General features: G+C 43.9%; 2 protein-coding genes across 3 annotated transcripts; one reads left to right on the forward strand and one right to left on the reverse strand.

The window, feature by feature from the left end:
- Window positions 1-1,117: 1,117 nt before the first annotated feature.
- Window positions 1,118-12,746, reverse strand: sybu (syntabulin (syntaxin-interacting)). The gene is made up of 9 exons (XM_030101962.1): window positions 12,632-12,746; window positions 7,455-7,501; window positions 7,177-7,363; window positions 6,635-6,835; window positions 5,072-5,165; window positions 4,830-4,991; window positions 3,321-3,476; window positions 2,344-2,930; window positions 1,118-2,274 (listed from the first exon to the last, which is right to left on the reverse strand). The coding sequence occupies exons 2-9, from the start codon at window positions 7,476-7,478 to the stop codon at window positions 1,751-1,753; spliced, it is 1,935 nt and encodes a 644-aa protein (XP_029957822.1). The 5' UTR covers window positions 7,479-7,501; window positions 12,632-12,746; the 3' UTR covers window positions 1,118-1,750.
- A 3,712-nt stretch (window positions 12,747-16,458) lies between these two features.
- Window positions 16,459-22,848, forward strand: gdf6a (growth differentiation factor 6a). 2 transcript variants are annotated; one of them, XM_030101958.1, is made up of 3 exons: window positions 16,459-16,960; window positions 21,043-21,584; window positions 21,660-22,848. In XM_030101958.1, the coding sequence occupies exons 1-3, from the start codon at window positions 16,600-16,602 to the stop codon at window positions 22,083-22,085; spliced, it is 1,329 nt and encodes a 442-aa protein (XP_029957818.1). In that variant the 5' UTR covers window positions 16,459-16,599; the 3' UTR covers window positions 22,086-22,848. The 2 variants fall into 2 exon arrangements, with proteins under 2 accessions (XP_029957818.1, XP_029957817.1); XM_030101957.1 differs by having other exon boundaries at window positions 21,043-22,848.
- The last annotated feature ends 1,287 nt before the right edge of the window (window positions 22,849-24,135 follow it).

Below are 24,135 nucleotides of genomic sequence, written 5' to 3' on the forward strand. Positions count from 1 at the left end.
TAATCCACTGTGCATAGCTCATCGCCTCTGAAGTGGGATACAGTCGGATTATTCCACTTCATTGTAACGATTTAAAAAGCATAATTTAATTTGTTTGAATTCTTCTGTCATTTAATCCAAGGAATTAGAGCATATTTGATTTTAAAATGAAGTGGATTAGATGGAAATAGAAACATTAAATTCAAAACTGTGACAATGGACAGCCAAGAAGGTTAATTGCTCTTGTTCGTCATAACCGCTATGATTGACATGAGCTGAAAGAGCCATCATGGCCGAGTTTGCCTTCACACGTCTGTAATGCTTTACAGCCGGATCCTAAACGGCCCGTAACGCCGACTGGCACGCAGCTGTCATCGCTGACCTCCATCATAATGGAGTCGCTCCGGTCCGCCTGGGGACGCAGCCCGCTTGCCAAAAACCTCTTGGAGACTGACCCACTTTCTAAAAGGGAAAATGTTCGTCACCGTTCCTCAGAAAAGGAACAACGCACGTGGCTGCACTCGACACACACATTTTACAACACACTGGTGCATCCGCGGACTTTTCTCCACTCATCCGCAGCACAGTGTGGGGATTACAGCATCTTATGACTTATTATTCTAATGCCTTATGAACCCAGAGGTCACGGTTACGCAACTGAAGATGAATCGCCATATGGCAAAGCGGCGAAGCAAAGAGGCAAAGGCATGAGAACCTTAGTTCATTTAGACTCAGTCACAACTGGATCTTACGTAATGCATAAGGCACCACTGGAAGCGTGGTTTGGCGACTTGACGTCAACTCGGTTTTTCCCGATGCTGGGGCCCAAACAGCGTTACAGGAGAGATCCCTGCAAACTGGACATAATGCACTCTACACTGTCAGCAGCACGACCCAGGGGAGGCCCGAGAAAGCTTTTACATAAGACGAGCTGTCATGAGGACGCGTTGCTCGGTAGCACTTGGGCTCAGACTGGATATTTCTCCCGTTTTATTTATTCATGCGAACAAGTCGCGCAAATGAGGAAACTTCCAGCCGGCGCTGGCATCTTAAACAAGCCCATTACATAAAAGAAAGTATTTCAGTTACCTCACCACAGCCCTGTCAGAGCCAAGAAAGTCAGGAGGACACACACATGCCAGAATTATCATGCTTTAATAATAAAGATACGGGGACATTTTGATGTAAACCAACAGTATTGCACATTGCTCAGGCACATAACAAGTGTCAGTTGCTGTGAAGCATCAGCTTATTTCTATGAACAATACACAAGCTGTACCAAGTAAAGCTCTACTCCCAAGGAAAAAAAAAAATAGATATTTACACCTCACAAAACAGTGAATTCACATTAAAGCTTTGGCTGAAGGTTTAAGGTTTCTTCTTGAACAACAACTTAAATTCCAAACCTGTCGAACTAACATTTAGTCTTTCACATTTCTCTCATCCAAACGAAGAACATTTTTTTTGAAACGGGAGAACACCGAGAGGGACACCACAGGACAATGAGAATACTTAACCATCTACCCAGATGATCTGTTTACACATGTAAATGATGAATATATAAATAAACCCTTTGATAAATAATCCCTTTCGTGTCACCGGTCTGCCTCAATGGTAACTGTACAGTGCAAAATAATAGTGCTGGAATCAAAAAAAAAAAACAAAAAAAACTGCATTGTCAGACAAAAACACATCTCACAAATAGTTTCCAAAAGATGCTTAAGTGCTCTGAGTTCAGGGTTGCGTGTAGCTGCATGCGGGTGGGAGGCCGTTACACATCCGGCCTGTGAGTGGCGTGACGAAGCGAGTGGAGTCCCATGACGCAGCAGCCCCGGATCAGCGCCGCGATGTTGTACACCGGCGCGCTTCCGTCCACGCCGTGGCGCGAGTACAGCCAGGCCACCGTGGGCAGCACCGGGGCTGCCACCGCCACCAGGTCCACCAGGAAGCTGTTGCTCCAGTAGCGCTTTCCGACCGCATCCAGTCCTGGAGAGAGGCCCCGCCCCTCTTCCATGACGCCAAAGTCCAGCTCCTCCATGAACCGCTGGCTTTCTAAGGACTCTGAGCAACACGTGCCGGGGTTTGCGGAGACGTCGGGGGTGTTTGGAGGCGCGCTGGGTCGGGGGGGCGTTTGGTCGGCAGTGGACAGGTTGGAGGATCCCAGAAAGCCGCCCGGTGCTAACGGAGCTGCTTCCCCCATCGTGGCACCGTGGAACTTCAGCAGCTGGAGGAGGAGGGCCTGCAGGTCCGGAGACACGGGGGCCACGTCCGTCTGGATTCCTTTATCCTCTGTGCAGTACTGTGAAGCTGTGCTTGTGGCGATGGTGATTGTGTTGGAAAGTGTATTGGGCTGTCGTGTTGGTTCGGTAGGAATCTTAGCCAACTGTCCATCTTCAGACGGCGCAGACACCCCAGACCCCGTCTCTGTCCCAGACCCCGTCTCTGCCCCGGCCCTCAGCTTGCCGTTACTGTCCTGACTGAAATCCATGGCAGTGGACATGAAGACCTGATCGAAAATGTCCGCCCTGTTGGCCATCTCATCGTTCACCAACAGCCCGCTGTCCGCCATGGCCTCCGCCCCTTGGTCTCCCAGCTCCATCCCGCCATCTTCCTCCCCCGCCATCTTTTTCCTGCCGCCGTCGGCACTGTCGCAGAGAAAGTCCAAGGCGCTCTCCTCCTGGAGGTTGGAGCCACTCTGGGCCAGCTCCATGCTGTGCAGAAGGGACTCCAGCTTCCTGTTCTGGATGTTGATGTCGATGAAGTACTTCTGTATGCCCTTGTCCTTCTCCATCAGGCTGCTCTTCATGGTTTCCACCACCTGGCGCAGCTGCTTGATTTCTTTGCGAGCTTCTTTGAGAGAGAGCTGAGCCTCCACCCGGTGACATTCCTCTTCAATCCAGTCCTCTCTCATTCTGCCAAGCTGCCCTTTAAGCTCCTCAATCTCCGTCTCTCTGAAAAAGAACAGAAATACTCCATTACTGAAACGCAGCACTGCATAAGAGTGGAGAAATGTTTCAGGTCAGGCATTCATTTTGAGTAACTGAACTTAACATTAGATCAATAAAATCCAGTTATGGAGTCAATATCCAACTCATGAATGTTGCTAATCCATCTCGTAGTTTGTATTCCAACAATGGCATTCAGGTTTTTGTTTTTTTTTCTTCTCCATCTTATATAATGCTTTTCCCAGTGGGTTTACACTTCACAAGACGTTAACGTTTGAGCTGCTGCACGTAGGCATTACATCACAACTGCTGCGCCACGTTTTCCCCTGATGGGACCACTCCTGCAAGCTCTGAAATCAATTAAAGATAAGCTTTTTTTTAATCAGAGGAGCTAACCTGTCTTGAACTCTGTTTTCAGACTCCAACAGTTTGGTCTTCAGGTGCCTGATTGCAACTTCCTTCTGCTGCAGAGGGGTGAGGTATTGCTCAGGATTCGGGGGTCTGATTCCGTGGTTGTCTCTGCAGGAGTGGTAACGACTTGGATTCGCTCTTCTGTTGGACAGAGAAACGGTGATTAACAGGATTGTGGGGAAAAAAAGGCTGTGTTTACCCATCTAGAAGTCATTATCAATTCATCATCCTTTACCAGGCATCTGAAAAATGACTGCGAAAAACAAACCCGTTTGACAGCTAAAAACAAACTTGCGCCGTGCAGAAGGTAATTAGTCTGGCTGGGAGAGTGCTGTCAAAGCAGATGCTCTGTGAAGCCCAGAATTACAGTCTGACACAGGATTACTGGCATGCAGGCTCAAGACTACAAACCCCCAAAATGCTGGTTTATCTAAATACAAGCAGAGCTGGCAAAAAAAAAAAAAAAAAAAAGCAATCACCTTACCAGCAAAAGCCTAATCTACAGCTAATTGCACACACAAGTCCGCTGCATGTCTTGTGATTAGTGGTTAATCATGCCTGAAGAAGACTGGTAAAAAAAAAGATGCATGTTAGTTCTGTACAGGATGCGTGGGTGGATTTTGGGCAATATGCAAAGCAGCATGTCAAGCTCCCTCTCCAAGCACCATATCCTAGCAACCCGGGATACTGAACGCTTTGAAGTGAACACCGTGCATCCCTGCCATAAATAGAAACAGCCCAGGAGAAGGTAGCATGTGAGGGAAGGGAGATGTCACATGATGCCCAGCCAGGCAGGAGCAGCACGACACGGGAAGTCTTAAAGCGACAAGGACGGGGGATCGAAATGCTCTTTCAGTCAGCAAACGTCAGATAAGTACGGCACAATTGCTGCAGCAGGAGGCTCGATGGTTAACTATTAATTATAATGCTGAGGGAGCATTTTTCTGGGCCAAACCCTCTGAAACCGCCAACAAACATAAAGCCAAAGTAAACCTCTCATGTAATATGCAGCCTGAAGCACAATGTCAGAAAATCATGGTGGTCCCAAACACATTCAAGCCTCAAGCCATTCAGTTCTGCTAGTCTAAATAATTTATGACCCTCATCTGTCCTCTGTAACCACGGTGCACTCGCTCCAACATTGCTACGAAGTGGCTTCAGTCAGTACGGTCACTGTCTGGGTCCCATATTCAGACATTTGCTTTATTAAATCCAGAATAATCTCAGCTCCAGCCAAATCACGACCGATATAATCCCATCCAGCTGCAGCAGAGGTCCTGACGGAACAGTCTGAGCTTAATCCAGCCACCCACCCACTCACTCACGGGTATGCCGATTTAGACCGCGGTTTGGGCTCGTCTCCAAAATCTACTACCAACCCAAAGAGAGGAAGTTATATCTGTAATAAACTGAAGTGGAGCGAGGTGTCACACCAACTAATCACAATGTCTCGTATTTGTTTTACTTGACTTTGCGGATGTTCAGGTTTGGTACCTGGATGTGGGGCTGGAGTTGCAGCTGCTGCTGTTGGTCGAGGAGGCAGCTGGGAGGCTTCTGGGAGGAGTCCTGTAGGGGGCGTAGAGCTCGGCATCGCGGTTGGCTGACGGACTCCCGGCTGGTTTGAACACTGGGAGCGGTCGGATGGGATTGACCCGACTTCAAACACACAAAGAAAAACTTTTAATGACTCAGCGAGGTTTTTACGCAAAGCAAGAGGCATTGACGAGACGTCATACCTGCGAGCAGAGGGCTTCTTTCCACTTGAGTTCATGCTCTCTCTGGTTTTCAGGCTGGCAGAGCTGCTGGAAGAGCTGAAGTCTGCCTCGCTACCTGCAAGATGAATGAACACTGCTTAGCATGTTCAGCTACTACTGCTGTATTAATGCTCTTCCTAGACACTCCATATATGAATTGCAGAACACCACAAATTTAGGAATTCTACATTAAAAAAAGAAAACTTCACACCTCAAAACGGAATATCACTATATAAAAACTACTCATTTCTATTGTTCTCTAAGACAATCAACGTCCCCAAAGCTAACTGCATTCATCTTTTCTACAGCTTTGTTTTTGTATTTTAGAAGTACTTACAAATGAGTGCATGAGATTTTTAAATTTAAATAAGTGTGCTAAAACAATCAGCTTCCATTAAAAATGAAAGTTTAAGTCCTATGAATTCAACCGTTTCCAGTGATTGCAGTGAACCCTCCAAGAAAAAGGAAAGTTATTAAACACCCATAAATTTTGTGTTAAACTCCAATTAAAAGCAGCAGTAAACCTTTTAGCGGTAACGAGACTCGTTTATTAACTGAAAGAGATTAAAAATACCAAGCAGTTCTTCAGATAAGCTTCAGTTTCAACCTAAAATGTATTTAGACATTAAAAATTCCATAATAATCAAGTTTTATCCAATTTCAGGCCATGTTTGAACCCCATTGTAATTTCATATCATCTGGTTTTAAAAAGGTACAATTAGAAATTGTTTGGGTTTTTTTTTTTTTTTATCAGACCCGATTGCTCTTTTCCATATTTTTACTAACAGAGGAAACCTGCTTTTATTTAGAACAAGGTGCTTTGTACAACCTAATTACAAGACAGCATCATAATGAGGTAAACAGAAGCTGAAATGCTGAACAAATGGATAAAAAGGTTTCTAAATATTTTCCAATTGGATTGGAAACTACGTTCGTCATACCTGAGTAGCATCTTTTTCCATCAAACAACACCATAGTAAAGTGTCCAGTGAAGACTGTGACAAACGGCTGAAAACCCAGTGATACTCCACTGCCTGGTGAGTCAAATGAAGGTCTGTGCTCAAGCAGCCAGTGCAGTAGCCTCCTCCTAATCAGTCTAATTGGATAAGCTCCCCAACCTTTCCCTCCACCAATCGGCTCTCTCCAGAACTCTGACTCACAAATCAAGCAGTTTGCTCTTTCTCAAGATTAAAAGGGAGGAAATTGAGTTTTGGGATACATCCCGGGCAATGTTTTCTGATATATGTTAACACAACACAGATGACATTTGTCTCCAGTTAGGGTTCTGCTCTCAGGCTGCTGCCCCTGCCTGCATTTTTCATGTGTGAGCTGCAGATATGTTAACAAAACCACTGCATTGGAATCTGGTCTTCAGGGAACTACTTGCATGTGCAAGGATAAATATGCAGCGTGTCCTTGAATAGAAATCTGCACAGACAAAAACATCAATCCAAAGATTAATCCAATGCAAAATATTGGTCCTGATATAAAAAAAAATCAAGGTTTATCTGAAGGAAGAATAATCTTTTCTAATCCTTTCTTTACCTCTGGCTTTCATGGCCGAGCGCAGCTCCCTCTTGTGCCTCGGGGCGCTCCGTCCTTCGCCGCTCCACTCGGCCATCACCCTCACCCTCTTCACTTTGGCCTTGCGCTCTGGGAGTACCGGCGACCCGCGGGCGCTCCGCTCTGAGCCTGACGGGGTTTTGGAGGGGGACACAGACTGACTAGTGGGGCAGCCGGTGTCATCTATTGTAGACAGGCACACAGACAGTAATAGCCGAGAACGGACGGCGCAAGCGGAGGCAGTCAACACAAGCAGTCAGTCGGAGCTCAAGGTTCAGCTCCGGATGTTTTCTGACAGATAACATGAAGGCCTTTACACTGGTTTTACACGTTTACTCTAGTCAATAGATTAGAGCTCAGATTGCTTTAACGCATGTGAAAAACACACTGATGTCTCTATAGTCTGAACTGGCTGAACCTAAGGATTTAAATTATTGGTCACAAATACATTTAGAAAGCTGTACAATTATAGTTTCTGAACCCTTCTTTGTGAGCAACTATTTTCTGCCTGAACAGAAGCTTACCAGAGCAAAAGCTGTTTGTGCTGATGGTCCTCTTGGAGTGGTCGGAGCTGATGTCGCAGTCCTTGGCTTCCTCCTCTGAGAAAGGGGAATCGGACAGAGGCGATCCTTTGTCCTTCGGCCTGAAAGGATGGAGGACCAGTCGAGGGATGCGGCTGCGTGGGCTTCCCTTCTCCGGCGATTTCTTTTCCTGGAACACAACATTTGGGATAGAATTTAAAAAAAAAAAAAAAAAAAACATCCATAAGTGAAGAAATCATATTTTGAACTTTTAGACTCACTTCATATTCTTGGAACGGTCCCATTGTGCTTCACGCAGCGTTCTCCCCTGAGGAATGGACAGGACAGACAGCAGGTGAGTCATTTTCCTGTGCACTGCATATGGAGCAGTTCTTCGACGTGGCACTCAAACCCCCGACATAAAGAGTCCTCTGTGTGAACCCTGCTACACCACAAAATCCCACCTTCTGCAAATTGTGCAAACACACACATCATCCCGAGAACAGATGGCACAAGGAGCCTCGGGTGAATCACGGCCAACACGCACTGAATTCTGGACCGAATGATACAAATGAAATATGCTGGAAACAAATAGCAAACAAGAAACCAAAACTGGAAGGAAAAGGGAAAAGAAAACACTGATGTTTGCACAGATATTCCAATAGAAACATGCAAATACATGAAGTGAAAGGATTGAGATGTGGTGCTGAAGGAATGGTGGAAGGCCGCCATCTGTTTAGAATGGATCCTGAAAAGACCTGAATATCTGTACTGTGTCTTTAACGAAGTTGATCCAGATGTTGACATTAGTTTGTTGACTGAGGAGTACAAATGTCAATCTCATCTTAGAGTTTTGAACTCACAAAATTCTATGAGGTCCAAAATGGAACCAAGACTATTTGCGCTCAAGTCAAATAAATGAGGCATTTTTTGAGATGCTTACAGTCGGCAGATTGATCACACTAAAACTGAAACAATCCTGTTTCATTTTGAGACAAGATTGATTGAAACATGCATGATCTGACTTCTTATTTATCATTTACTTTCAGTTTTAGACAGAAACAGAGTTGAAACTCATTCTTGATCCACAATAGTGATTTTCCCCTCTGACTGAAACCAGTATTCAACATTGCTGCCGTCAATAACACTGTAGCCACTAGAGGGCGCTCGAAATCCTATTTTATGATTGCATTTTAGATAATACTCTATCGAAGATACAGAGCCAAGAATGGATCATAAGAGTGCCGACAGTTCCACTGAATATCAACACAGACCTTAATGCTAACCAGATGTGTTTTGATGTGAACAGTTAATACACGAATGTGAAATTAGGACCTGAATACAGGAAATTTGGTTGTCTGATGGTAGAATGTGTTTATGAGTGAATTTGGTGATGTTTTAAAAAAATGTATCTCCTCAGAGGGCGGCAGGGGGAATTCATGATGTTCAGGATGAGTGGGAACCTTTAAAAACCAACGGCGAGGCTGGAGAACCAGAGTACAGCAGCAGGTTTTTCTCAGTGGAGAAAATGTAAAATATATCTAAAAAGCATGATCTCATCAACCAGACTGCTAATTTTTCTTTCATGTTTCTATCTTTTAACCAAGTTATGCCAGATTATGCTGATGAAATATGAATCGCGGTGATTCAGTCGATGAGGCTAACCTTGTTATCCGCTCTCTGCCGTGGCTGCCTGCCAAAAAGCTCCTGAGTGCTTCAGTCGGGGAAAAATAAAACATGATGGGCTACCATTATACTCTCTTTAAAAAAAAAGATCTCAAACCAGAGGAGAAAGCCACTTCGGCCTGTGAACTTCTTCTTTTGTACACATCAAAAACAGAAGAGAAGCAATGTTCTACTGGAGCGTTGGAGCTAAATAATGCAGATCTTCCCTCATGCTCGAACAAACTTCATACAATCACTCCACTTCCTCGCGCCTGTTGATTGCCTCTCGGCACACTTGCCTCAGGGGCCAGTTGCATAAGTCTCTTTCTTTTTTCATTAGGACTGATGTAATTGACCCCGAGGTCCGAGTGCTTCTGTCGCATCAGTGAGTCTCAACATGTCTTCCATGCCTACATCCAGACGCTGTCTTTTTAAAATTTCAGCACACTGAACATCAGGCCTGCCGTGATCATCTGGCTTCCTCCGAACACCTCCCGACAAAAGCAAACTGCCTGTACTTCACATTGACCTACTATTAGAATCAGTTCAAGGCAGCCCAGACTTGTGTCGCATCCTATTTTTTTAAAACCACCGAGGCTTCAGAGAACAATGCGAAAATAGAACGGAGAGTCGTGGGAATCGAACTTCACCTCCTTTTCCTTTTGATCAGACTCAAAAAATAGATCTGAGTTGGTGGGTGGCCTGCACCACCTCTCCTGCAGTTCCAGCCTCATTTTCACACACAGCGTTGCCACACTGTAGCAATGCACAGCAGGCTGGCACTCCAGCATGGCAGAATCAGATTACAGGCACCAAGCGGCGCCGAGCCGAGCGACGGCGGCGGTGCCCTAGCAACAGTCCTAGCAACCGGAGAGAACAGAGCCGCACCAAGGACTCAAGTTAGATGGAAGCAATTATGTGTGAATCTGCACAGAGTGTGTGTAGGCTTCTGCCGCTCATCCCCGATTCCATCCTTCCCCGTGAATATGTGGAGCCGAGGTGATGTGGGGGCGTCACCGTTCAGGCATGCAGTGTTTTTCTCTGACTGAATGAACACCGGCCTTGAGCCAGCACGGGCAGCGTTATTCAGTTATTCAAGTACTATCGACTTACTCTACAGGATGAAAACCTTCCCACAGAGTTTAAATGTTTTTACATCTTCTTGCTTTTGCAATGAATTTTTTTTTTTGCTTTAAGGTGACACAAACACAAAAAGAGGTATAGAATAATGGAATGAGATGTAAAAATGTGAACAGTGTAGATTTAATGAATTAAAAGCTGCACAGAGCATATCGAGATATGCAGTCGTTCAGTGAAACAGGGTGTGGTCTGGCAGTAGAGAGCAGTGTTGACTCTTTTAACCCGTGATGGGTTAAACTCTATAGATGCAACTGTCTAGACTGCTGACTTAAATATCTCCTCAAAAAATGAAATCATCATAAAACTCTGAGAGTGACTGATTTTGGTTATAACAGCATGGGTTTACCTTGGTATTGCATGGTGCACAGGTAGTGAGCACTGTTGAATCACAGCAGGATGACTCACATTTACAACATCTTTATGTGGGAAGTTTCCAGTCTTCCTGCACCTGGGTGCAATTTCTTAAACTTAACTCTATGGGACCCTGTAACTTAGATAAAGTTAGCACTGAGGATGGATGTATGGATGGATAACTTAAAACATGATCTCCTGCAGTGTACTGGGACATTATCTCAATCACTTCACCAATATGTTGTGAAGTCTAATCTTTTGAATAAACGTTTGGATTACACCTTATTATAAAACAATTTCTAATAAATTACACCTTTAAAAATCTTGAACAGCATTAGGAAGTCTAGAAATAGTGGAGTCACCGACTACACTGTAAGGTAGGATCATGGATTTGATCCTATTGGCTGCAGATAAAGTTGACTGGCTCCCTGCTGAGAAACAGGATAAGTCCTGTTTAAGTTGCACACTGAGGATTTGCGGCACACTTAAGTAAATAAGAACCAATAAACCTGCGTACACAGTCCATAATCATTAGGAAAACACATCAACTTATAGGGCTCTCCCACTTTTTTTTTCCAAAGTATATTCTCAGATGGGAAGACTTCATTAAAAAAAAAAAAAAGACAAGCTGTTAGCGGGACACTGACGCACTAGTCTTTAAGCCTCCGCTCCCATTTCCCTCATCCAGATGGCCTTCTTATAAAACAGCAAGGAGTGGGCGTCAATAATAAAGCCTAATCCGTCAGAGGGTACGTGCTTTCTAATGCTGATCATACACACTGCTCCATTTTGGCATTAATCGCTTCGGACGGGCTCTCGACTTTTCCAGCGTGCACACTGACTTCCACCTGGGATTGTCTAAAGCAAATACAGAAGATAAATGGATGGATTGACATTCATCCGTAACACAGCATGACATGCACGTTTTTTCTGTTGACATGTTTATTCATGGAGTGTTTGGTTCAGTCATTCCAGTGATGACTGTGACTGATTTATCCGCAAACAGCAGATCTGTCGCTGGAGAGTTTGAGCAGCTTCAAGAGTCCAGAATAGAAAACTTCATAGTTATTTGTTCAGGTGATCACAATAAGCTGGTGAGTCCTTAGATCAATAGTCGGTGACCCACACCTTTTGGAAACACGTGCGACTCCTTGGCCTCAATTTTAAACAACCTCTCAGAGGAAATCGAATGTTGCTCTTAGTTTGACCTGACAAATGTACAGATGTGACACTTCAAAGAAAAAAAAAGACATGAACACTGCATCATCCCTGCAGCTGAGTGGAGTTATTGATTTATCAATCCAACCTCCAATAAACCAAGCACATTAACTTCCATGCCAACCATGAGTTACCAAACAACTAATTAATTCATGATGAATGTCTTACAATGAGGAGGAAAATGTCAGTGGTTCTCAAAACAGAAACAGAAACCAGTTTTTCAAAAATAGAGCGAACAATAAAAACAAAAATTGCTTTGAAAGCTGTACTGTACTGAGCTAATTCAGCTTAAACATGTTTCCGGACTGCTTTATGGAACAGAGATTAAATGAGTGTTTTGATGCACAGATTGCAGATTCCAGCCTTAGTTGGTCTGAATCATCTCTGCATGATGACATTACTGTTTTCTTCCAGCTCAAAGCACTGAAAAATCACAAAAACTGTCATGATAATCCTCATCATAGTTATCAGCATCCTTAAAAAAAATAATTTAGCAAAGGAAAACCATTCCCTTTTTTTGCCATATCATAGAGCCACTGTTCCAATGGACAAACCCTGAAAGCGCATTTTCCATTTGTTTACATGCCCTTCTTTGTTCATACAAAACACACAAAGACATCTCCAGAGCCTTTCTGATTGACTGTCATGAATTTACCATGAGATAATCCCTCTGGAAACACCAGCGATCCATCTCTGCGTTTTAATTCAGCCGTTTGTTTTTTGCGTTTATAGCGTGTCGCATCAAGCAGTGGGGTTTGTTTTGTTTCATGAGGCGCCCCCACACATCCAGGCGACGTTTTCCCCTTTTTTTTTTTTTTTTTTTTTTGCGCGCAGATGCTTCCACAACAACGACATGCGAATCCGGAGCGCAGGATGCGTGATGTTATGGGGTAAAAAAAAAAAAAAAATCCCACTTCAAACCGAAACATCTACATGTATGCGAACAATCAGATCATTTAAGAGGAATTTTTTAAAAGAGAGACTGGTTTCTAAAGTTGTAAACAAGCCTATCCTCAGCCCACCCTGTCCCCCATCCCTCCGCCTGTGGCAGCGCGCGCTGTTTTCGCGATCGGAAGAGGAGCACCTGCCTGGACGGATGCCGGTGATGCCTCTCGGACGAAGCGGGTGCCAGTCAGTGGGTGAAGCACAAAGGGTCCTTCCTGTGCTGGTGGTGCCAGCCTCCGCTCTGCCGTGCGGGTGCGTGCGTGCGGGAGGAGAGCTGAGCGCAGACTGACGACACACGCGCACTGAGCGCGCCGCGTCCCCGGCCGTGTTACATAACGCGCGGGGCGTTATTTAACCACCGAGAGCCCTCCGCCATATAGGAACAGACAGTCGGCATGCCACGCGCGCGTCCTGAAACAGCGTTTTGGGAGCATTTAGGGAGAGTTCTGGTAAAGACAAGGCGAGGTTTTGCAGTTCAGCGTGACACTGATGCGCAATATGCACAGTTTTCAATCATACTTTCTTTTTTTCAGGCCTTGCTGATGGATTCGTCTCTCATCCGCGATAAGTGGAAACAGTATAATATGTAGGCCAATCCTTTCATTAACACACAAACACACACCGAGCAGTGTTGAGTGTGTGTGCACGCGCCTTTGGTGCGGGCTGTCGACTCACTGTTGGCTCTCCATGGTGCTGAAGCTGCAGCAGGGACGCAAATTCAGTGCTTCAAATTCACACAACATGCACAAACTCTACCATAAACCTGCAGTGTGTCTGAACATTATCCATCAGAACCCCAGGTAGGGCTGTGCAGAGCACTATCTGATTTAATAAATGTTAAAGTCAAGTCTAACACTTACCCTTTCTCACCAGAATGCAAATCAAAATTAAACACCCTTCGTAATAAATGCAAGTTTCATTCTGCTCCACATCCCAAAAAGGTCCATATAAATATTTTATTTTATTTTAGATTTCTGTGTGTGCTGCAACTAAAGTTACTTAACCAGGGGTGTTAAACATAAGGCCCATGGACCAAAACCAGCCTGCAAGAGGCTCCAACCTGGACCAAGAAACAACCCAAGCAAATGGTTAAAAAAATGAATTTTTTTTCCACAGAAAGTATTGAATTTTTAAACAAATCTCCTCAGAGTAGCAGATAAAACACAACACTGAGATCTGAGGTGAGTTATCAGAGACGAACATAAAGCACCTCATTGCAAACAAACTAGCCTCAAACACATGCTTTGTAAAAACATGCATAATGCAAATGCTATAGGAGAAGTTTGTGGGACATTTCACTGGATGTTGCACCAGAACTTATCATTCAAAATGACTTTACGGCCATATTGTAGCATTGTTGTAATACTTTTGGGAAAACCATCAACATTTTTTTATCTCATATACTCTGCACCACAAGAGGGTGTTTTTCTTCTTCTTTTCTTCATTTTGCACCTGTAAATCAAAGTTTGAAAACCTCAGATAAGACGAAGTTATGCCCCCTCTGAGTCCTCCCCAGGGGTCCTGGACCAGAGGTTGAGAACCACCCACCAGGAGCTGTGAGTTCCAACTCCAAGTGAGTTTTCAAGAAAAGCAGCTCACCCTCCCCTAAAGCTGTGATACACTAAAGACACATTGATCTTCACCAAAAGTTTCCCAAATGAAAGCAACGGGGATCTGAAGAAAGGGTCTGATTTAGGTTTTCTGAGAAATCTTTTCTTTTTTTCTGAGAAATTCAAATGAAACTACAAGCCTCTTGAACATGCTGTCAAGCAACACGCGGATTATGATTGAAACTGGATGAGCTGCTGGCTCATCCACATGTAATCACTTGACTGTAATATCTTGTCACACTGTCTTTGTTTTTCCTCTGGTTTCTCAAACAAGCTGGAGAAATGACATTGAATGTGATCCAAGGAGGAGACTTTGTTATTTTCTATCACCGACGACCTCTGCTGGAGCAAACACAAACTGCAGCACAGCAGGAAGGAAAATAACGCTCCTCATTCATTTCCATTCATACTGCATTATCATTTGAAGCTGGAATATAGAGTAGTACTTTAAAATCAATTGAAGTATGTTAGGTTATTCAAATCAAATCAACATTTTTACGTGTGTATGTGTGTGTGTGTGTTTGTGTTACAAAGTTTGGGGAATATACTTCACACATATATATGAATTCATAATTCATACCATGGTATTTTTTTTAAGTTATTGTTGTACTTCTGCCAGAAATAAACTGAACACGATATATTTAACATCACCATGGAAGACCTGACACAACCCTAGTATTTTCAACATACTGTACATCATGCTGGTTAATTTGTTCCATGCATCAGTCATACTGTTCTATGTGGTTTGTAAGTGTAGTATTTACTAAAGTACTGTCAAATATATTGTGGCAAATGTATATATAGTAGAGGATCCTGCTTTCTTCTATCTTAACTCGAAGAAGTTTGCCTTCTGGTGGCATTCCAGGGGAAACTTTAGTACAGCAGACGTCAGGGCTGTGTTGGAAGGAGATCCTTGGAGCCTGTAATCCACAAAAACCCAAATGCTGCAGATTAAATACATTACCTTTCAGCACAAAGTCGGGCAGTTGTGGCAAGAGAGGCACGAGGATCGGGAGTTTGTAGGTTATATCTCCACCACTGTGGATCCCTGAGCATGACCCTTGACCCCTGCCAGTCCCCCAGAGCACCATATTGTGACCACCAATGGGTCAATTCAGTAAAAAACAAAAAAAAAGTCCCTAAGGGGATTAATAAAGTACGATAAATTCATTTAATAATAAAGAATATATCGAAAAAAATATCAAATATAAAAACGGATTTCTATTATTGGAATAAATTTGGTTTGGTCTGATGGTCAAAGAACATGGTGCAACAAAACTTGACTTACAGTGTTGCTGCTCCTTGCTTCAGTATTTGAATCCTGTAATGAACGTTGGATCACAGATTTCAGACAGTTTCATCTATCTAAAAAATTTTAAATCTCCATCGCTCCACTGGATGGATGGATGGATGGATGAGCTGTTCATCAAGTCTAACCCACAGGACCTGAATTCAGAATTTATCCTGAGGGGAAAAAAATAAAGGCTCCTTTGCAATAGTTTCTATGAACCACTAGAGGTCACTCCAGTCATTCCACACACAGCCTTTTAACGACATCAGTCAGACTATGTTTTGGTTTTACTGTGTTCACGCCTCTATATGACATTTAAACGCAAACCTCCGCAGCTTTGCAGTTTGCATTTGTAATTTCCATTAATCAGTTAAAATGCGTCTGACTGTATCTGCCGGTGTTCGATCAGAGTTTGATAGTATTACATTCTCTCCACATCTTGCACAGTTTCACTGATGGGTATGTAAATAATGGCCACAATGAGGAGAGCAACATGTGTGGGACGTCTTTAAAAATGTCACAAGTTTATGGTCGCGCGGCGTGTTTTCAGGTCATCTGTGCGTAAAATCTAATCTAATCTGATGCCATTGTCCTTGCATGCTTTCAGCCTCTTGTGATAAGAAAAGCTATAACTCTGATGGTATTTCGGAAATATGTGCGGATTTGCACCTAATTTCCAGATTTCTCATGAGATAAACAGAAATGCTGATCGAAGCAGTACTCCAAGACGTTATGCTTTAATTTCATTCAGAAATTGATCTAAATATATTTTTGAGATATTTATAATGATACATTTTGTGATCTAAACAGGGATAGTCATGAGCACAATGCTGCTCAGCCTGTTCCTCTGTATTGATCTCTCTCGCTCTCTCCTCTGGCACTCCGTTAAATCTATTGCGCGTCTGTTTGGGGGTCTGTGACATGAAATTGTTTGGGAAGCCCTGCACTGAACCACCATGTGGGCGTGTTTCTCTCGGCCCAACAGTCTCCGCTCTTGTGCGGAGTCCAGAGCGAAAAACGCACTTCTTCTGGTGCGACCGGGGAGCGCAAAAGTAGCAGCTCTCCGACCCTGACGCGCGCAGCACCTCAGACTCCGGCGGCCCGTAGAGTCCAACTTTACTGAGCGGGGGACGCACTCACTGAAAGGAAAAAAAAAGAAAAAAGAAAAAAAGAGTTTCTCAACATCATCCAGTGACTCTTCCAGCCATGGACGCATCTCGAGTCTTTACGATATATCTGGGCCTCCTCCTTGTTTTCTTTGGGAATATACCGTGTTTCCAGTCTGCTGCTATCATCGCTCCCTCTGCGCCGAGGAGGAACAGAGGAGCCAGGATTCCTCATCAAGACGGACAAAGGTCACCCAGATTCCTAAAAGACATCTTCGCGTCTTCGCATCCTGTGGCGGGACACCACAAAGACGAGCAAAAGAACGCGATTGTTCCGCATGAATACATGCTCTCCATATACAGGACATACTCGGCTGCTGAGAAGCTCGGACTAAACGCCAGCTTTTTCCGCTCTTCTAAATCTGCCAACACCATAACAAGTTTTGTGGACAGAGGAACAGGTTGGTTTCAGCTCGATGCCAGATCCATCGCCTCAGAGTTGAAGAATTCTATGGCACGTCCTAACTATTTGACTTGCTTGATTCTCTCGTCTTTTACATGGCATTAAAGTAGCCAACAGTAATGCTTAAAAACAGCGGAGCGCCAAACTTGCTGCTGGTACTTTTACGCATCCTTTAAAGTAAGATCAGGCAGTCCTTACGCGCACTTTTACGCGTAAAAGTGGAAGAATGATCAGAATAACAACTAAACACAAACTACTGCATAGCTTCAGGTTTGTTGATCCTCTGGTGAATGTGTTGTTTTCTGGTCTGTTTGCCGCCCTGCCGCTGAAACATTCAACTTTCGTCCAAGTCTGAAGTAGAACTCCACTAATATCAACCTCGGGGTAACAACACAGTAAAACACTAATTGAGACGCTCTGAGAATGAAGGCTGTAAATCACTGTCAGCGCAGGTTGCAAAAAAAGAAAAGAAAAAAAGACTATTCTGCCCCCAACCTCCATGTCAATGCAGAGCAAACCTTTTCATCACTGAAAATAATTATTAGTTCATTTTCGATTCGCCTAAACGTATCAATCAATGAAAAACAAAGGTGTGAGATTTACATTGCAACCAGAATGAAACTCCCAAACCGCCAAACACTTATTAGAAAACTTTCAATCTGCTGCCATTATGGTGTCCAGTTCGTTCAACTTGTCCTGACAAAGGGAGCCGGGGGCCATGGGGCAGAGCGGGTCGGTGTGAGAAGCAGGTGTTTGGGTCAGTTAACATGTGTAACCAAGTGATTGGACCGGCCTGCGAGAACAAACACAATCTGATAAACACAAACACATCCAGCGCACACAAGGGGACATAAGCCGAGTTAATCTTTGAGGGGGAAATAAAAGCTATCTTTGTTTGCCGTTCCCTCCTGTCTGAAACACTCTGGGACTCAGACTGCGCGCTGCAAAAAATGTCCATCCTGATGAGCAACGCTGCTGGAGGAGGCTGATCGTCCTCCACTAACGTGATTAGGCGCACTTGCAATTATCACTGCGATGAATCAACTTTTTCCGTTGCGCACTTCAGTGAAATTGTGATAATTTCTCCCCCATTGCGTGTCAGCATTTGATGCATTTTCGTTCCCCGGAGACTAGATTTGTAGAATTCCTTTCTCTCAGTTGCTCAACAGCCAAACAAACGTTTGATGACTGGGTGTAAAGTTTACTGGCGCGTCCGTGCGGTCATTTCTTGCAGTGGGAGCTGATTTGATAGGAAAAACGCCTCACTCTCTCCCGTGATTTTGATGTGATGTGTCACTGGCTCTGACCCCGAGCTGGACTCTCTGAGAGCTGCTTGGCATCGAACGGCTGACTGGAGTATTTGAACTCGGTGATCTAATTGAGTGTTCATGTCATAACTTATCAAACACTGTCTATTCTCCCATAATGACCCTGCTCGGCCGCGATGGGCACATCAAGAAAAGAAAGAAAGAAACGACGAGGAAACGGAAAAAAAAAATGAAAGAGCACTTCCTCCACTATGAAGTGGTTCGTACGTTTTTTTTCCCCCCTGACTGTGGAACCTCCCTTTGCGACCGCCACTTTAATTATGGAAAATTATTTTTCTTCCCGTTCTTTCAGCTCAAGTGCCTTTGGTTACTTCTGGGATTCATCCCAGCATCCCCAAAGTGTTGCACTGCATTAACCTGCAGAATGAACCTCAACTGGGACTTCTGGTTTCCTAAATCCCCTCCAACCGAACACGGAGCGCAGCTTGTTTGCACGAGAAGTTCCAACTTCTGCGCTTTTTACGCGTTTCTCTTGCATGCGGAGACTTGGTTTAGTTGGTGCGCGCTGCAGACGAACCGCTTGTTTAGGTACAAACATTTTTGCTTTTAAAACAAGCAGAAGTGTTCGCACTACAGGTCAGAAATCCCCGAGATCAGAATAGAGTAACTCGAATCTGAAAATTACTCTTGGCACTTTGGGGTAACTCATTAAAGCGCAGATGGTGCCGCCCGACCGCCCCCTCTTTCTTTTCCTCTCTCTCTTTAAACAGAGGCATGTATGACAGAAACATGTTTTGAATTTGTTCAAATACAACCAACAAGGTCAAACTAAAGTGCACAGGATGCCGGTTTGAACCAAGCAATAAACTCCACCGCAGTCCTCCTAATTATCCACCGTCAAGCCTACGCGTAATGGAAAAAAATGGCCTTTTTACAAATACTGAAATTGAAAAAAAAAAAAAAAACTTAGTACATTTTCTTTTACTGTCAACACAAATAACTCAATAATTTCTACAGGCTGTTGGGTCAGTCGGTCGGTCCGTGCAGGCGCGTTTTAAAGGGAATGTTGTCGTTGGCAGGATGAGATGAAATGAAAGAGGGGAAGTGCTTTAATGAGGAAGATGGGAATTGGGAACTGTTAATTATTTGGTGAACTTGCATTCGATTTGTTTGAGGACTTATTTAAAAAAAAAAAAAAAAAAAAAAAAAAGGGACTAATGCAAACCAGACGCACAAAGTCACTGAAAGGAGCACAAGGTTTCAATCTACTTTTACTGTTTGGCTGGGCAGGGTTCAGAGGAGAGCTGACAACCACATTCGAGTACCTCTTTTTTTTTTTTTTTTTTTTTTTTTTGAAGTAACATTTACAAATTAGATCACAGAGGTGTTTAGATGTGGCCATGTCACTTTGATTGAAGAATTAAATAATATTGGTGGAGAAATGGCGACATATTAAACGACGCACAGGATCTGCAGCTATGACGAATTGAGGTTTATAATTTATGAATTATTTCAGGCACAGCATATCCAAAATTTCCAACTAAGAACCTTTTTTTAAACAAAATTATATATGAAATAAATACTTAATTTCCTTCTGACATTATTGCTTAATTGTCAAATCATAAACGACAGTAGAATTATTATGTTGAAATACATTAAAAATTCTGGTTTTAAATAATTTTTTGAATCGGGCTTATTACACTGCAGCATAATGTATCCTTTTTTAAAGTTGAAAATGTGTGCTCTAAACTCAGAAATTTATTGCGTGTTGACGCCGTTTCATGCGTTCCCTCCGAGCGTTGTTTTGCAGCCTTGGCGAAATATTTGCAGGCCTCCTGGGTCTCCGGCGGGGAATAATGCATTAATTGTGTATTGTTCGGCTGAGTGTACAGTATGTCTCCTTTGGTCCGTTGTGTCTGGCAGCACCCTTCACATCACTGGGCCCCTTGTTTGATTCTTTATTCTTTATTCTGTCTTTAATGGTTTTTATCATGTTTTTAAATGATGCAACTATGAAAAAGTCCTCACCCCCGCCAAGAAAAAAAAAAAAAAAAAAAAAAAAAGGGCAAATCTAACCACATTTCTACTATCTGCTGCAATGTTAGACCTTCTGGAGTTGTAAATAGGTTTACCTTTGCCTTGCCAGGAAAAAAAAGTGCCCATTAATAATCAATCTGTCATCACGCGTAATGGAAGCGTTGCTATTTTCCTTAAAAACGCACTGACTTCAATTAAAAGTAGCTATACAGTATAAAATATCACCAATTTGTTGATGGAGAAAAAAAAAGAAAGATTTTTGTCCGAATCTGACAGGCGATTAGCGGATAAATCAGATTTTCAAAAATACTGGAAACAAATCCAGACTGTGAAATAAGACAGGCTCATGCGTAATGACGCGGAGCTTGTTTGCTTTGCATCATATTATCGTTTGTAGGAAATTAAACTAGGAACTGTGGTTAAAATGACTTTCTGGACAAAACTCGGTTCCACTTGCTTGATTTAAGATGCAGGAACCTGATTATCCAGGGATTTCTGTGAGGGACAAATTAGAGGAAAACAATGGGGAAACCGGGTGTAAATGCAATTCAAGTGTCTCGCTTTTTTTTCATTTCTTCTCCAAACCAAAGACTTGTCAGCTGTAGTTTGTTTCAGGCAGGTTCAGGGTGGACTTTTGAAAAACAAAAAAGAGAGAGAAGGCCTCCGTGGGAGAATGTGACCCCCCCCCCCCCCCACCCCCACCCCCCCACCCCTCTGAACACTGTACACCCTAAGTGAATCTGACTGCAATTATTTTCTTCTTTTATCCTTGCAGACGATCTTTTGCACTCTCCTCTGCGAAGACAAAAGTATCTGTTTGATGTCTCAACCCTTTCAGAAAAAGAGGAGCTGGTCGGGGCGGAATTAAGGATATTTAGGAGAGCGCACGGGGATTCGCAGACTTCCCTGCAGACGACGGGGCTGTACGACATCCAGGTCTACCCGTGCCGCTCCGACCGGCTGCTGGACTCCAGGTCTCTGGACCCGCTGGACTCCACCAAACCCGGCTGGGAGGTTTTGGACGTGTGGGAGATGTTTAAAGCGAACCAGCATCACTTCCATCACCCGCATCATCACCAGCAGCACCATCATCATCGCCAACATCATCATCATCCTCAGCAGCAGGGGAGCCAGCTGTGCTTCCAGCTGAGGGTCACTCTGGGCAAGTCGGACACCGAGGTGGATCTGAGGCAGCTGGGTCTGGACAGGAGCGGCCGGTCCCAGCAGGAGAAGGCCATCCTGGTGGCCTACACTCGCTCCAAGAAGAGGGAGAACCTGTTCAACGAGATGAAGGAGAAGATCAAGTCGCGGAGGTCGGTCGGCGAGAAGGAGGAGGTGGTGGTGGTGAGAGCGGCGGCGGCGGAGGAGGAGGAGGAGGAGGTGGAGGGGGAGCGGGTGTCGCCGCCGCCCAGGGGGGTCAGAGGAAGGGGGGAGGGACCCAGGCGGCGGCGGAGAACCGCGCTGAGCAATCGGCACGGCAAGCGGCACGGGAAGAAGTCCAAATCCAGGTGCAGCAAAAAGGCGCTGCACGTGAATTTCAAGGAGCTGGGCTGGGACGACTGGATCATCGCGCCCCTGGATTACGAGGCGTACCACTGCGAGGGGGTGTGCGACTTCCCGCTCAGGTCGCACCTGGAGCCGACCAACCACGCCATCATACAGACGCTCATGAACTCCATGGACCCCAACAGCACTCCGCCCAGCTGCTGCGTCCCCACCAAACTCAGCCCCATCAGCATCCTCTACATAGACTCAGGCAACAACGTGGTGTACAAACAGTACGAGGACATGGTGGTGGAGCAGTGCGGGTGCAGGTAGCGGCCATTATTCACTCAGAACTTATATATATTAGAGAAAAAAAAAGAGACAGAGAATATCAAAGAGAAGTCTTAATGGGTCCTAGACTGAAGATATCAAGTCCTCACGCGGGTCTTGACGCATGACGCGCCTCGTCTTTACTCAAAAGGGATGCACACGCGAGGCGACCTCTATTTATTCAGACTCAGCTCAGTCACATTCGTTCACGCTCTCTGCCTTAAAGTGTTATAAAGCACATCGACTCCTTTTTTTTCCATGCAACAAGTTATCACTCATCAAGCAGGCTTTTTGTTTCCCAGAAGAGTGAGTCGTGTCCATATGGCACAACACAGTGAGCGCATAGCGTGCGTGTGCGTGTGAGAGAGAGAGAGAGAGAGAGAGAGAGAGAGAGAGAGAGAGAGAGAGAGAGAGAGAGAGAGAGAGAGAGAGAGAGAGAGAGAGAGAGAGCGAGCGGAGGACCCATTGAGTCCCACTGCGCACCTGTTCGTGCCGAGGCCCGGGGACAGCCCGGCGTTCTGCCTGTCAGCGGCGCTTTGTTGCAGCTCTGCCGTGTGATCCTGCCAGCAGAGACCCGGACTGTTTTGGGTATGTGCATCCAGGGCCGTAATTGCCACTGTCCAGCTGGAGTCATTACAGGCCCGATCAAGTGCCTGTTTTCCCAAATAGATTAAAGAAGAAGAAGAAGAAGAAGAAGAAGAAGAAGAAGAAGATTAATCTACCAAACAAACATCCAGGCAGAAAGAAGAGGAGATGAGAAGGAGCGTGGTGGTAATGCCGTGAAGAGATTTTTTTTTTTTTTTTTTTTTTTTTTTTGCTTTACCAGCTGAGAGGCTCGGTGCGCATTTTTGACAGAAAAGACACAGAATCTGACTTGTGCCTGACTCGGGCCTTGGTGAAGAAGGAGATAGATAAGAATAAATAAATAAAGAGAGACAGAGAGAAAGCACACATAATGAGACGAACTTTTATTATTTTTTTGTTTGTTTGTTTGTTTGTTTTTTTGCTCGAAAGTCTGCATCGTTACTAAATGCACTTCCAGAACTGACTGCGCCAAGGACACGTGGTCAGCGAGAATTTGTCTTCTTGACGAAAATATATGAGAAAAAAAGAAAAAAGAAAAGAAAAAACACGAGAGACTCGCCAACGAGACGATATTTAAATGCACATTAGCTTGGAATGCACTGCTGTTCAATATTATTTTTTTTTGTTTTGTCTTGTTTTTTTGAGCTGTAAATATTTGTACAGTTGAAAACTTTACAAAGTGCAACGAATGAAGAAATGAAAAAAACGGCATTTCTTTGTAAATATACAAAATGCACTCAAATTGGTATAATTTCTATTCTATAATTATTTTATTATTTGTGATGTACAGAGTTTCATGATAATCATATATTTCGTACGTTGATAAGAGTAATTTAAGGTGTATTCGATATTTTGCAGAGGGTGGAAAATACCATTATTATTGTCTACCTCATAATTGCATATAGGATCTGAGTATTGAGGTGCATTCAGTTAGAGTGTAAAGAGCTTTTACAATGATATATAAGATCATTTATATACATATATTACTGGATAATATTCCACACCATTACTGTACAAATAAAATTCAAAACCAAGTCCACCAGTCTGGCACTTCTGATGATTAATTCCACCAGATCTGTATCCCATCCCATTCATATGATGTGTTTTGGATAACGTTCCCTTGAAAACACAAGCATCCAAACCGGACTTTGCAGGGCATTGAGTTGGGAAGTGTAGAAGTTGTGTGTTTAACTTCATTAAATTGAGAAAAAAAAAGTAATTACATTGTTGGTATTACTGATTCCTATGCTTGCAATGACAGTGTTTACTCACAATCAGTACACTTTCTTTTGACAGTGATTCAATGTGCTGGCAATACAATTAAAACACTACTAATTCACATTATTTCAAGCACTTATAGGGTCTTTTCAAGTTTTAAGTTGAATTCCCCTCTCCTGAGATCTGGTGCATCTGGACCACATATACCTTTGCCTCCAGGTCAGATTTCCCCTATTGGCACCCCTTTGTA

Source organism: Salarias fasciatus, chromosome 11, assembly GCF_902148845.1.
Source record: "Salarias fasciatus chromosome 11, fSalaFa1.1, whole genome shotgun sequence".
Classification (NCBI taxonomy): Eukaryota; Metazoa; Chordata; class Actinopteri; order Blenniiformes; family Blenniidae; genus Salarias; species Salarias fasciatus.

Bases quoted from the DNA above. Each gene is read 5' to 3' on its own strand.
- sybu (XM_030101962.1), bottom strand. From the start codon at position 7,478: ATGGGACCGTTCCAAGAATATGAA. The intron at 6,836-7,176 runs GTAAGCTTCTGT...TGTCTACAATAG, and splicing joins CACAAACAGCTTTTGCTCTG to ATGACACCGGCTGCCCCACT. The intron at 2,931-3,320 runs GTTAGCTCCTCT...GTTCTTTTTCAG, and splicing joins GAAAACAGAGTTCAAGACAG to AGAGACGGAGATTGAGGAGC.
- gdf6a (XM_030101957.1), top strand. From the start codon at position 16,600: ATGGACGCATCTCGAGTCTTTACGATATATCTGGGCCTCCTCCTTGTT. The intron at 16,961-21,042 runs GTTGGTTTCAGC...TTATCCTTGCAG, and splicing joins TTTTGTGGACAGAGGAACAG to ACGATCTTTTGCACTCTCCT.